Raw genomic sequence first — 14,731 nt, forward strand, 5'->3', positions numbered from 1 at the left:
TATTTCCAAAAATATATATTAAAAGAGCACAAAGGGCAAAGCAACAAACTTTCATTTTACTGCATGGGGAGAAAAGGAATGTGCAGATATAGGCGATATCCTATTAGCAGCAGGATAGCTTGTTGAATTCATATTAGTACAATGATATCATAGAAGTGTCATATTTCGTGTCCAGACATCCAATGATACAATGTTACTCTTAGATTTTAAATAGGATCCACTCTTTATTGATTCGGGATCTACTTGGTCATTATTTGTAGCGTCCTGGGAAAGTTAACTTTATGCCACATGAGCCTGGCAGAGCTTATTCAGTTCATAGCTGGGTACACAGGTTTGTGATTTATCCAATCGTGTCTTGCCATGGTTTAGTTTTTGTTTTCCTTGGGGATACAGGTGTCTTCTCACGTTGCTGCAAAGGATTTTGGGCAAAGGTTTGTCGCAGTGGCCCTGTAAAAGTAAAGGTATCGTTAATGAGACTTTCCCCAAATCATCCTAATAATATTAGGGGCATCCAATTCCACCATAAATACAATATTACACCTGTACATGTAGTATCAGTAGCTCACTAACCTTTGGCTGCAATGTCCAGATGATGTTTTATTTTGTGTTCTCTTTCATCCAGTTGCTGAGCTAGCTGTGCGTTCTTCCAACCTGTAAAACAGAGTGGAGAAGATCACAGAGAAATTCATTTGCCGACTTCCTTCCAACTCTCTCAAACACAGATATGTGAATGATAACATCCCTGTATAGTGCGCTGTGGCCCATGCATGTGCCCTGCTGTTCCTTTATTATTATGCTTTTCTTACATGGCACCATAATTATGCAGCACTTTACAGACATTGTCTCTTTCCCCATTGGGGCTCACAATCTGCATTACCTGTCAGTATGTCTTTGGAGCTTTGGAGTGTGGGAGGAAACTGGAGAACTCGGAGGAGGTCCACGCAAACACGGGGAGAACATACAACCTCCTTGCAGATATTGTCCTTGGTGGGATTTGAACCCAGGACCCCAGCGTTGCAAGGTTGCAGTGTTAACCACTCAACCATCGTGCTGACCATTCGAAGTGTTTAGTGCCAATACAGTTGAAAGCAGTCTTTTTGCCTATCGAGGTCTTCAGTGCCCTGAACTTGAAGTAAGTGGACAGGTAGCAGGTACGACCAGGAAAAGAAGGGAATTTTGTTTACTTACCGTAAATTCCTTTTCTTCTAGCTCCAATTGGGAGACCCAGACAATTGGGTGTATAGCTTCTGCCTCCGGAGGCCACACAAAGTATTACACTTAAAAGTGTAAAGCCCTCCCCTTCTGCCTATACACCCCCCGTGCATCACGGGCTCCTCAGTTTTGGTGCAAAAGCAAGAAGGAGGAAAACTTATAAATTGGTCTAAAGTAAATTCAATCCGAAGGAATTTCGGAGAACTGAAACCATTCAACATGAACAACATGTGTACACAAATAACAACAGCCCGAAGGGAACAGGGGCGGGTGCTGGGTCTCCCAATTGGAGCTAGAAGAAAAAAAATTTACGGTAAGTAAACAAAATTCCCTTCTTCTTTGTCGCTCCATTGGGAGACCCAGACAATTGGGACGTCCAAAAGCAGTCCCTGGGTGGGTAAAATAAAACCTCGTAATAGAACCGTAAAACGGCCCCTTCCTACAGGTGGGCAACCGCCGCCTGAAGGACTCGCCTACCTAGGCTAGCATCTGCCGAAGCGTAGGTATGCACCTGATAGTGTTTCGTGAAAGTGTGCAGGCTCGACCAGGTAGCTGCCTGACACACCTGCTGCGCCGTAGCCTGGTGCCGCAAAGCCCAGGACGCACCCACGGCTCTGGTAGAATGGGCCTTCAGCCCTGAGGGAACCGGAAGCCCAGAAGATCGGTAAGCTTCGAGAATTGGTTCCTTGATCCACCGAGCCAGGGTTGATTTGGAAGCCTGTGACCCTTTACGCTGGCCAGCGACAAGGACAAAGAGTGCATCCGAGCGGCGCAGGGGCGCCGTACGAGAAATGTAGAGTCTGAGTGCTCTCACCAGATCTAACAAGTGCAAATCCCTTTCACATTGGTGAACTGGATGAGGACAAAAAGAGGGTAAGGAGATATCCTGATTGAGATGAAAGGGGGATACCACCTTAGGGAGCAATTCCGGAACCGGACGCAGAACCACCTTGTCCTGGTGAAAAACCAGGAAAGGGGCTTTGCATGACAGCGCTGCTAGCTCAGACACTCTCCGAAGTGATGTGACTGCTACTAGGAAGACCACTTTCTGCGAAAGGCGTGAGAGAGAAATATCCTTCATTGGCTCGAAAGGTGGTCTCTGAAGAGCCATCAGCACCCTGTTCAGATCCCAGGGTTCTAACGGCCGCTTGTAAGGAGGGACTATGTGACAAACCCCCTGCAGGAACGTGCGTACCTGTGGAAGTCTGGCTAGGCGCTTCTGAAAAAACACAGAGAGCGCTGAGACTTGTCCCTTAAGGGAGCCGAGCGACAAACCTTTTTCCAATCCGGATTGAAGGAAGGAAAGAAAGGTGGGCAAGGCAAATGGCCAGGGAGAAAAACCCTGATCAGAGCACCAAGATAAGAAGATCCTCCACGTCCTGTGGTAGATCTTGGCGGACGTTGGTTTCCTAGCCTGTCTCATAGTGGCAATGACCTCTTGAGATAACCCTGAAGACGCTAGGATCCAGGACTCAATGGCCACACAGTCAGGTTGAGGGCCGCAGAATTCAGATGGAAAAACGGCCCTTGAGACAGCAAGTCTGGTCGGTCTGGTAGTGCCCACGGTTGGCCCACCGTGAGATGCCACAGATCCGGATACCACGACCTCCTCGGCCAGTCTGGAGCGACGAGGATGGCGCGGCGGCAGTCGGACCTGATCTTGCGTAACACTCTGGGCAACAGTGCCAGAGGAGGAAACACATAAGGGAGTTGAAACTGCGACCAATCCTGAACTAAGGCGTCTGCCGCCAGAGCTCTGTGATCTTGAGACCGTGCCATGAATGTCGGGACCTTGTTGTTGTGCCGGGACGTCATTAGGTCGACGTCCGGCATCCCCCAGCGGCAACAGATCTCTTGAAACACGTCCGGGTGAAGGGACCATTCCCCTGCGTCCATGCCCTGGCGACTGAGAAAGTCTGCTTCCCAGTTTTCTACGCCCGGGATGTGAACTGCGGATATGGTGGAGGCTGTGGCTTCCACCCATAGCAGAATCCGCCGGACTTCCTGGAAGGCTTGCCGACTGCGTGTTCCGCCTTGGTGGTTGATGTATGCCACCGCTGTGGAGTTGTCCGACTGAATTCGGATCTGCTTGCCTTCCAGCCACGGCTGGAACGCCTTTAGGGCTAGATACACTGCCCTTATCTCCAGAACATTGATCTGAAGGGAGGACTCTGGCTGAGTCCAAGTACCCTGAGCCCTGTGGTGGAGAAAGACCGCTCCCCACCCTGACAGACTCGCGTCCATCGTGACCACAGCCCAGGATGGGGGTAGGAAGGATTTCCCCTTCGACAGAGAAGTGGGAAGAAGCCACCACTGAAGGGAAGCCTTGGCTGCCCGAGAAAGGGAGACGTTCCTGTCGAGGGACGTCGACTTCCTGTCCCATTTGCGGAGAATGTCCCATTGAAGTGGACGCAGATGAAACTGCGCAAAAGGAACTGCCTCCATTGCTGCTACCATCTTCCCTAGGAAGTGCATGAGGCGCCTCAGGGGGTGTGACTGACCTTGAAGGAGAGATTGCACCCCTGTCTGTAGTGAACGCTGTTTGTCCAGCGGAAGCTTCACTATCGCTGAGAGAGTATGAAACTCCATGCCAAGATATGTCAGTGATTGGGCCGGTGTCAGATTTGACTTTGGAAAATTGATGATCCACCCGAAACTCTGGAGAGTCTCCAGAGCAATGTTCAGGCTGTGTTGGCATGCCACTTGAGAGGGTGCCTTGACAAGCAGATCGTCTAAGTAAGGGATCACCGAGTGTCCCTGAGAGTGCAGAACTGCTACTACTGTTGCCATGACCTTGGTGAAGACCCGTGGGGCTGTCGCCAGGCCGAAAGGCAGTGCCACGAACTGAAGGTGTTCGTCCCCTATGGCGAAACGCAGGAAGCGCTGATGCTCTGGTGCAATCGGTACGTGGAGATAAGCATCTTTGATGTCGATTGATGCTAGGACATCTCCTTGGGACATTGAGGCGATGACGGAGCGGAGCGATTCCATCCGGAACCTCCTGGTTTTTACGTGTTTGTTGAGCAGTTTTAGGTCCAGAACAGGACGGAAGGATCCATCCTTTTTCGGCACCACAAACAAGTTGGAGTAAAAACCGTGACCCTGTTGCTGAAAAGGAACAGGGATCACCACTCCTTCTGCCTTCAGAGTGCACACCGCCTGAAGAAGAGCATCGGCTCGCTCGGGGGGCGGAGATGTTCTGAAGAATCGAGTCGGAGGACGAGAGCTGAACTCTATCCTGTAACCGTGAGACAGAATGTCTCTCACCCAACGGTCTTTTACCTGTGGCAGCCAGGCGTCGCAAAAGCAGGAAAGCCTGCCACCGACCGAGGATGCGGTGTGAGGAGGCCGAAAGTCATGAGGAGGCCGCTTTGGGAGCGGTTCCTCCGGCGGTCTTTTTAGGACGTGACTTAGACCGCCATGAATCGGAGTTCCTCTGATCCTTCTGTTGCCTTTTGGACGAGGAGAATTGAGACCTGCCCGCGGACCGAAAGGACCGAAACCTCGATTGTACCTTCCGTTGTTGAGGTCTGTTTGGTTTGGACTGGGGTAAGGATGAGTCCTTTCCCTTGGATTGTTTAATGATTTCATCCAATCGCTCACCAAACAGGCGGTCGCCAGAAAATGGCAAACCGGTTAAGAACTTTTTGGAAGCAGAGTCTGCCTTCCATTCACGTAGCCACATGGCCCTGCGTACTGCCACCGAATTGGCGGATGCTACTGCCGTACGGCTCGCAGAGTCCAGGACAGCATTAATGGCGTAGGACGCAACGCCGACGCCTGAGAGGTTAAGGACACCACTTGCGGAGCAGACGTACGTGTGACTGCATTAATCTGCGCGTGACAAGCTGAGATAGCTTGGAGTGCCCATACGGCAGCGAATGCTGGAGCAAAAGACGCGCCGATAGCTTCATAGATGGATTTCAACCAGAGCTCCATCTGTCTGTCAGTGGCATCTTTGAGTGAAGCCCCATCTTCCACTGCAACTATGGATCTAGCCGCCAGTCTGGAGACTGGAGGATCCACCTTGGGACACTGAGCCCAGCCCTTGACAACGTCAGGGGGGAAGGGATAACGTGTATCCTTAAGGCGCTTGGAAAAACGCTTATCTGGACAAGCTCGGTGTTTCTGGACTGCCTCTCTGAAGTCAGAGTGATCCAGAAACGTACTCAATGTACGCTTGGAAAACCTGAAACGGAATTTCTCCTGCTGAGAAGCTGACTCCTCAATTGGAGGAGCTGGGGGAGAAATATCCAACACCTGATTGATGGTCGCTATAAGGTCATTCACTATGGCGTCACCTTCAGGTGTATCTAGGTTGAGAGCGGCCTCAGGATCAGAATCCTGATCTGCTACCTCCGCTTCATCATCCAGAGAGTCCTCCTGCTGAGACCCTGAACAGTGTGATGAAGTCGAGGGAATTTCCCAGCGAGCCCGCTTAGGTGGCCTGGGACTGCGGTCCGTGTCAGAGACCTCACCCTGGGACCTATGGGTCACCCCAGGAGCACTTTGCTGCTCCAACTGAGGGGGGCCTGGGGTCAATGATTCAACAGTGCCCGGGGCCTGAGTCATCGGTCTGGACTGCAAGGCTTCTAGTATCTTAGCAGACCATTTATCCATACTCTCAGACAGTTTGTCAGCAAATACTGCAAACTCCGTCCCTGTCACCTGGACAGTGGTAGCAGGTGGTTTCACCTGGGCCACCAGTAGCAGAGGCTCCGGCTGAGTAAGTGCCACAGGGGCCGAGCATTGCACACAATGAGGGTCGGTGGAACCTGCCGGTAGTATAGCCGCACATGAGGTACAGGTTGCCAAGTAAGCCTGTGCTTTGGCACCCTTGCTTTTTGCGGACGACATGCTGTTGTCTCCTCTGAGTACAATCCAGGAGGGTATATAGCCAAAAATCAACAGTGCGACCGTACAGTGTAAATGTATAGCATATAAGCATATATATATATGTACACTTCGGCACTCAGTGGGGCCAGCACCTCAGGTGCTGCTTACCGACCGCTCAAAGCGGTTGTGTGATCACCAGATTCCCTGCCTGGGCCTCCCAGAGCCGTGTTGTCTCTCCTCTCCAGCGTCAGAAGTGCTGACAGGAATGGCTGCCGGCGTTCTGTGGGGAGAAGGGGGCCGTGGGCGTGCCCTAGAAAGTGCGGGAATCTGGTGCCCCACGGTGCTCAGTGAGGGGGGAGGAGGATACAAAGTATGCTCCAGCCCTCAGCGCTGACGTCCTGTGAAGCGTCCCGCCCTTCCCCTGACTGGCAGGCCTGGGGGCGGGAGTATGCGATACTAGGCCACAAAAGCCGGGGACTAAAGTTATAAGCGCGGCCGGCAAATAAGCGCGGTCGGCGCGGTAGTCCCCGGCGCACTAACACACCCAGCAGTGCTGCAGTGTGTATGGCACAAGCGCTCCATGCGCGGTCCCACCAGGGGACACAGAGTACCTCACAGTAGCAGGGCCTTGTCCCTGACGATACCCGGCTCCTGTCCAGCAGATTCCCCAGGGGCTGCGGAGGGAGCACGGTCCCAGTGCCTGGAGACCGATTAGGATCCCACTTCACCCAGAGCCCTTAAGGGATGGGGAAGGAAAACAGCATGTGGCTCCTGCCTATGTACACGCAATGGGTACCTCAACCTTAACAACACCGCCGACCAGAGTGGGGTGAGAAGGGAGCATGCTGGGGGCCCTGTTATGGGCCCTCTTTTCTTCCATCCGACATAGTCAGCAGCTGCTGCTGACTAAGATGTGGAGCTATGCGTGGATGTATGCCTCCTTCGCACAAAGCATAAAAACTGAGGAGCCCGTGATGCACGGGGGGTGTATAGGCAGAAGGGGAGGGGCTTTACACTTTTAAGTGTAATACTTTGTGTGGCCTCCGGAGGCAGAAGCTATACACCCAATTGTCTGGGTCTCCCAATGGAGCGACAAAGAAATGGGAGAATTAATCAACCAGTCTTATTATTAGTTGGGGTCCTGGCAGCAGCCTATGTTGATCTAACAGTTATCAGCGCATAGACCCCTTCAATGTAAGTGTTAAAAAACCCAAAAACATGAATAAAACATTAGAATGAGCAATAACGAGATAATAATGTAAGAGACCAACGTTTGCTCCATCTGCAATGTGATTTACATTATTAGGAGAAACAAAAAAGCAGTGCCAGAAGCGTTGCACCACAGACACCACTAGCACCTGACATTGAGTTGTGCTGAGGAGCAAGATGTTATACTGAGAACAAGGACATGTTCACTAGTATCCCTGGTAGCTGATACCTCAGAGATTTTCCGACACTAGGGGCACTATACCCTTAGTCCTGAGCACCGTTAAAAAGCGGCGCTGTAGCAGGTGGTTAAGGGGTAAAACTAACATAGCAGATAAACAAAAAAAAAACTTTGTGATAAAAGACGCAGGGATGAATTCTGTTTTAACTCTTACAGCATGCGGTCTTCAGATTACTCAGCATAAACCTGCTGACAGAGTCCCCTTAAATAAGTGTTTCTTGGTAACAAATTCACTTCTCTGCATTGTCTTGTTGCAGCAAGGTGTGTCGGCTCTGTCCTTATAAGAGACCGGCCAGGAGCCATCTAGTGTTATATGTTATATAGTGTGGGAGTTTTCAGGAGCATAAAAGGTCTCAAACAGCGATCAGGGTGGAAAGTTGTGAGGTTTTGTTTGTGATCATGGTATGTGATTCTACCTCAGCCTGATTAAGGAGGTTGATGTTGAACAAAATATGGACTGCTTACAATTGACTCCTTTGGAACTATTTGCATCTAAAAGAGACTAATATTGATAATCCCATGCTTCACATATAGTGTGAGAAGTGGGATAGCTTGAGTATTGCTTAAAGTATTCACGTTTAAAACAAATATATGGCGTTATGTACAAGACATGTTCCTGACATATTAAAACATAAGAAACCTTAACCGAAAAGCAAACTGCTGCAAATAAGCTCAAAAGGTATGGAAAGTCAAGGTGCCAGACCTAGAGTTAAAGAAACCGCACAAAAGATGATGAGGCAGAGATGCAGGGAGTGACTTTCCAAGTGCAGCTGAACCATCTGAAAAGGCTTTACCTGCGAGCATTGCTGACCTGGTGAAATAGCTGGATCTACTGGAGGTCCAAGCTGACTGAAGACAAGTAGAAGAATCCAGGATGAACGCTGGAGGGAATTGTTCCAGACACTAAAAGGCCCCTTTACACACAGATTTTCTAGCGATCCCAACCTGGCTGGGATCGCTACAAAGTCTCTGGTGAGTCGTCAAACAGGCATACCTGGCCAACGACGCAGCAGCGTTTAGAGACTTTCTAGCGATCCCGGACCTGCAGAACGGCCTAGCTAGTCATTGGGGACGTGTCAAAGCAGCTATTTGAAAGGGAAGTAGCTAACAAAGTCGTCGTAACGGTGTCAAACACACCGATGCATGCTGCACAGCGGGAAACAAAGGACCAAAAAATGATCCTGAAAGATTTGTAGCGATCAGCGACCTCACAGCGGGGGCCAGGTCGCTGATGCGTTTCACACACTGCAATGTCGCTGGAGAGGTCGCTATTACGTCACAAAACCGGTGACGTTACAGCGATGTCGTTAGCGATGTTGCAGTGTGTAAAGGGGCCTTAAGGCCTCAATCACACGTCAGTATTTTTGCATCAGCGTTTGTATAACAAAGTCACGAGTGGAATTCACAGATAAAAACTATAATTCAAAGAGACATCTGTTGTGTGTTTTGGAGTCAGTCCTGGTTTTGGCATACAAATACTGATGAAATACTGATCAAAAATACTGGTGTGTGAATGAGGCCTCAAACAGGAACAGCAAACATCTCCACCTGGAACTGTGTTCCCTTGGAAAGACCCTCGCATGACCAGACTAACTCCACAAGATATTGAAGCATGTTTAACTACATTCGAGAGGATTGCAAGCACCTGTCAGTGGCCTAAGGAGCAGTGGGTGGTGAGATTGGTGTCATATCTTACTGGACATGCCCAGCCTGTATATAGCCACATGAATATACAGGATACTAATAACTATGATTTGGTTAAAGAGATTATCTTAAAGCAATACAACATTGGTGAAGACACATACAGACAGCGGTTCAGAGAACTCAAATATTAATCCAAAAGATGTCTTTCCCAGCCTGCAAAACGTATATATGAAATGGATGTAACCAGACACTAAATCCATTGAAGAAGATTCTTTAGCAGACGACTTTCTCCTTGTAAAAAGAGAGATTTAAACAGAACATCAAGACCATCAAAAATATTTTTTGAAGGGAGAAGTCAAGACATCAGGACTCCATTGAAAATAGGCAGAAGTGACAATGTGTTATATCTGTCATGAGAGAGGCCCTGTGGCTAAATTTGTCCAAGGAAGAACAATGAGGGTCCAACATCTACATCATTCTGTTCTTCCAGTGACTTTATCCGGCCAGTTCTAATTAATGGACATTCTATGGATGGTTTGCTGGATTCAGGGACTAAACTAAGCCTTGTTAAGGAGGATTTAGTAACTCATAAGATAAAATTACCCAAACCACCTATTACAGTGGAACCTCGGTTTACGAGTAACTTGGTGTGCGAGTATTTCGCTATACGAGCAAAGCTTGCTGTAAATTTGTAACTCAGTTTATGAGCAAGCTTTGCTGTACGAGCAAATACCACACACACTTCTGGTTCCGTACTTCCACCGTGCTCTGACCCGCTCTTGCAGTCTGCACAAACACAAACACACACACACACACACACACATTATGCTCACCTTACCTTCCATTCCATTCCATCGCCGGCCTCCCGATTCTTGTAGCTTGCCGCTACAGGATGTGTATCGGGTAACCATAGCAACGGAGGAACTTCGGCTGTCAGCCGCTACTCAAAGGCAGCGCGCTGGCCAATCAGAGGCAAGCATCTCCTGCCTTTAACGTCAGCACTCTGGCGGCGGAAGCTCCAGCATCAGTCGCGATGGTTACCCGATACATATCCTGTACTGGTGAACTACAAAAACCGGGAGGGCGGCGATGGAACAGAAGGTAAGGTAAGCATAATGTGTGTGTGTGCGCATGTGTGGAATAGCACAATAGGGCATCAGGATGGGACATTTAACAAGTTGTGGAACGAATTGTCTGAGCTTGCATCATTTCCTATGGGAAATTTTGCTTTGCTAGGCGAGTAACTTGGTTTACAAGCACACTCCCAGAACGGATTGTTCTCGTAAACCAAGGTTCCACTGTACTTGTGTTCATGGAGAAACAAAAAAATTACTTCTCTTCAAAAGAGAAAATAAATTCAAGAAGGGAAAAAGGTCCTCCTCTTACATTCTAGCAGTGAAAAGAAATTGATGGTGAGATAACCTTGGAGGGCTCTTGCTATCAGACAATCTGGACCTGTACACTTTGAAATTGAACCTCAAGATAGAAAAAACAAGAAGTAAGGTCTATCATGTTAATGTATTGAAATGATAGTTTGAGACAAAAGGGGCATACAGAAAGTAACATCGCTAACATCGCTTGTACTATTGTTTCAGAGTCTTCACAAGATATGTCTGAAGAAATGTACAAATTCTTAAACAATTCTGCAAAGTGGTCAGATGTAATCTTGAATCCCAAGTTATCTAAGGAGCAACATTTTGACTTGAGAAATCTTATTAGGTCAAGTTCACATTTTTGGTAGTCAGCCAGGCCACGTGTCTGTTTTTTTGTCATGAAATAAATACTGAGAATCATGCTCTAATTAGACAGAAAGCTTATCGAATAAGGAAATGCTGAGATGAGGTGTCATTGAATTGTCAAAAAGACCTTGGTTTTCACTTGCAGCGATGGTTGGGAAAAGAAAGATGAAATAAGATTTTGTATAGATTTTTGTAAAATTAACGCTATATCTCATTTTGACAGTTACCCTATGCCTCACACATTGATTACCTAATTCATAGACTGGGTGGAGCAGCTTATAGCTCTACCCAAGATTTGTGTAAGGGTTAATGGCAAATTTTTCTTGCAGAAAAGTCAAACCAAGAAATTGCTGTTGTGCTGCCTAGTGTTTTACATCAGTTCAAAAATATGCCATTTCCTCATCCTGGTGGTCCCAGCTACTTTTCAGAGAGCCATGGACCCACTCTTAACGACTGCCAGTACGCCTTTTAACGGTGGTCGTGCAGGAGCTATATTCCTCAGGGCCGCTTTTTAACAGTGCTGAGGAATATGTGAATAGCGCCACCACAAAATTCCTGTTGGTAACATCTGTATATGACAGCTGACACCAATTCTGACCGATTTTGGAACGATCGGTACAGATTAACCCCTTAAATACTGATTTAAATCGAAACAGCGGCATCCAAGAGATTAAATGGGGGTTAAAAGCCTCCCTTTGATAGGATCAACTCATTGCGGGTGCCGATCACTGTCATGGTACCCTAAGGTCATCTGATGACCCCAGGATACGGTGGACTGTAAGATCCTGTTATGAGCAGAGTCTAAAAGGTACAGTTGATGCGACACTGACAGGTCTTGTGCAGCAGTACAGGACTACTACAGTACATTAGACCAGTGATCAAAGTGGCACAAATTCATGTGCCACAGTGGGACGAAGTAAAAAAAAAACCACACAAAAAAAACAACAACCCACAAAGAAAGTGCACAAAAATCATGAAAAGCAGTATCGCCACTAAAAAATTCAACTTTTGTGTTAAACCAAAAATACAGAAATATACACATAATTGGTAATACGGAACGACCGGTCTATAAAACGGTTATTTTATTTATTCCATATAGCAAATACCGTAAAATAAATAAGGAAATCCAGCGCAGATCTCAGAAGATTAAAAGGTCTATGTTTATTGGTATTCTCTTAAAGTTATGTAAATCCGGTATTCAGCAATAGATGTCACAGAAATTATTCGCACAGCAGTAGCATGGGATTACGGGTTTCGACTATCTGTCTTAATCATGTTCCATATACTGTATACCGGAGTTTCATAATTTTAATGGAATACCAATAAACATGGACCTTTTAATCTTCTGAGGTCTGCGCTGGATTTCCTCTCCTTTTCTTTGGACTTTCAAGGTTGCCTAGCCTCTCCTTGCGCAGTACCATCACAGAGACTGGTGGAACATCTGATCGGTGAGCTGATAATCTATTTTGCTTTTTCTGTGGTAAAATAAATAAAACCCATGCCAAGAATGTCTTTTTTCCCATTGTACGGACACACAAAAACTATAAACTATATAAATCTGCTATCATTGTGATCATACTGACCAGAAAAATGTATCAGTCACAGTGAATGTCAAAGAAAAAATAAAGTAATCACTGAATTGCTAGCTTTTGCTCATTTTGCATCTGAAAAAAACGAATAAAAAGTGATCAAAAACCGTTAGGTGCCCCAAAAAATACCGTAAGCCCTCATACAGCTCTGTTCAACAAAAATATACAAAATTTTACAGCTCTCAGAATATTGTGACGGAAGAACAATTTTTTATGAAAAAGCATTTTTATTGTGTAATATAAGTAGAATATAAAAAGCAATATAAATCAGATATCGCTGTAATTGCACCGAGCCGCAGACTAAAGCCATTTAACACTAATGCCACACAGTGAACCATGCATAAGGAAAAATAAGAACGGCTCTTGTAGTACTGTCTATTTGTTCATTCTACCTCTGAAAAATCGGAATAGGCATCCTGTAATCTCTGCCTAGCGGTCAATGTTTCCTTGTAAATGGTTCCATTCAGGGTTTCGTTGGAATCACAATTTCGGAGATTTACAGGGAAACCCCGACATAAGTGCTCAGCGTACATCACTAAAAGATGATTTCGGCCTTATACAGAAAGCGATCAGAAAATGTTCTATAGCCCATAATGTTATTAAAAACAGTAACTTATCCCCTACAAAACGAGCCCCCATTGGTTCGTCATCTGTGAATGGAGACATGGGGGAGGGTTCGACTGAAAACACATGTCGACCCTATTTTAGGAAAACTTGTGCTCCAAAAACCAAATAGTGCTCCCTCCTACTCAGCCCTGCCATGTGGCCAAGCAGTAATAAATTTGTGTTCCAAAATTCACATGGTACTCCTTCCCTTTCGAGCCCTGCCGTTTGTCTAAACCATTTTCTAACCTCGTGTGGGGTATCCACGCTAAGAAGGAACTGAGTTTCCAATATATAGGCCCCTCAAAGGGCATTTAAATCTAAATAGGTCCCTAAAGAAAAAGGTTTTGCACATTTCTTTAAAAAAAGAAGGGAATTTTGTTACTTACCGTAAATTCCTTTTCTTCTAGCTCCTATTGGGAGACCCAGACGATTGGGTGTATAGCACTGCCCTCCGGAGGCCACACAAAGCAATTACACTAAAAAGTGTAAGGCCCCTCCCCTTCTGGCTATACACCCCCAGTGGGATCACTGGCTCACCAGTTTTAGTGCAAAAGCAAGAAGGAGGAAAGCCAATAACTGGTTTAAACAAATTCACTCCGAAGATACGTCGGAGAACTGAAAACCATTCAACATGAACAACATGTGTACCCGAAAAACAACCAAAAATCCCGAAGGACAACAGGGCGGGTGCTGGGTCTCCCAATAGGAGCTAGAAGAAAAGGAATTTACGGTAAGTAACAAAATTCCCTTCTTCTTCGGCGCTCCATTGGGAGACCCAGACGATTGGGACGTCCAAAAGCTGTCCCTGGGTGGGTAAAGAAATACCTCATGTTAGAGCTGCAAAGACAGCCCTCCCCTACGGGGAGGCAACTGCCGCCTGCAGGGCTCTTCTACCTAGGCTGGCGTCCGCCGAAGCATAGGTATGCACCTGATAATGTTTGGTGAAAGTGTGCAGACTCGACCAGGTAGCTGCCTGGCACACCTGTTGAGCCGTAGCCTGGTGTCGTAATGCCCAGGACGCACCCACGGCTCTGGTAGAATGGGCCTTCAGCCCTGATGGAACCGGAAGCCCAGCAGAACGGTAGGCTTCAAGAATTGGTTCTTTGATCCATCGAGCCAGGGTGGCTTTGGAAGCCTGCGACCCTTTGCGCTTACCAGCGACAAGGACAAAGAGTGCATCAGAGCGGCGCAGGGGCGCCGTGCGGGAAATGTAGATTCTGAGTGCTCTCACCGAATCTAACAAATGTAAATCCTTTTCATACCGGTGAACCGGATGAGGACAAAAGGAAGGTAAGGAGATATCCTGATTAATATGAAACGAGGATACTACCTTAGGGAGAAACTCCTGAATGGGGCGCAGCACTACCTTGTCCTGGTGGACCACCAGGAAGGGAGCCTTGGATGACAGCGCTGCTAGCTCAGACACTCTCCGAAGAGACGTGATCGCTACCAGAAAGGCCACTTTCCGTGATAGTCGAGAGAGTGAAACATCCGTCAGAGACTCGAAAGGCGGCTTCTGGAGAGCAACTAGTACCCTGTTCAGATCCCATGGATCTAACGGCCGCTCGTACGGGGGGACGATATGACAAACCCCCTGCAGGAACGTGCGTACCTGCGGACGTCGTGCTAGACGCTTCTGAAAAAACACCAATAGCGCC

General features: G+C 47.4%; 1 protein-coding gene across 1 annotated transcript in view; it reads right to left on the reverse strand.

The window, feature by feature from the left end:
- Positions 1–204: 204 nt before the first annotated feature.
- The window catches only part of OXA1L (OXA1L mitochondrial inner membrane insertase), a 51,119-nt gene continuing 36,592 nt past the window's right edge, over positions 205–14,731 (reverse strand). The window contains exons 9-10 of the mRNA XM_075319472.1: positions 571–651; positions 205–447 (exon numbers count right to left, since the gene is read on the reverse strand). Of these exons, the coding sequence (XP_075175587.1) occupies positions 341–447; positions 571–651 (188 nt within the window). The 3' untranslated portion in view covers positions 205–340. The remainder of the gene's footprint in view (positions 448–570; positions 652–14,731) is intronic.

This window comes from Anomaloglossus baeobatrachus, chromosome 1, assembly GCF_048569485.1.
Source record: "Anomaloglossus baeobatrachus isolate aAnoBae1 chromosome 1, aAnoBae1.hap1, whole genome shotgun sequence".
Lineage (NCBI taxonomy): Eukaryota > Metazoa > Chordata > Amphibia > Anura > Aromobatidae > Anomaloglossus > Anomaloglossus baeobatrachus.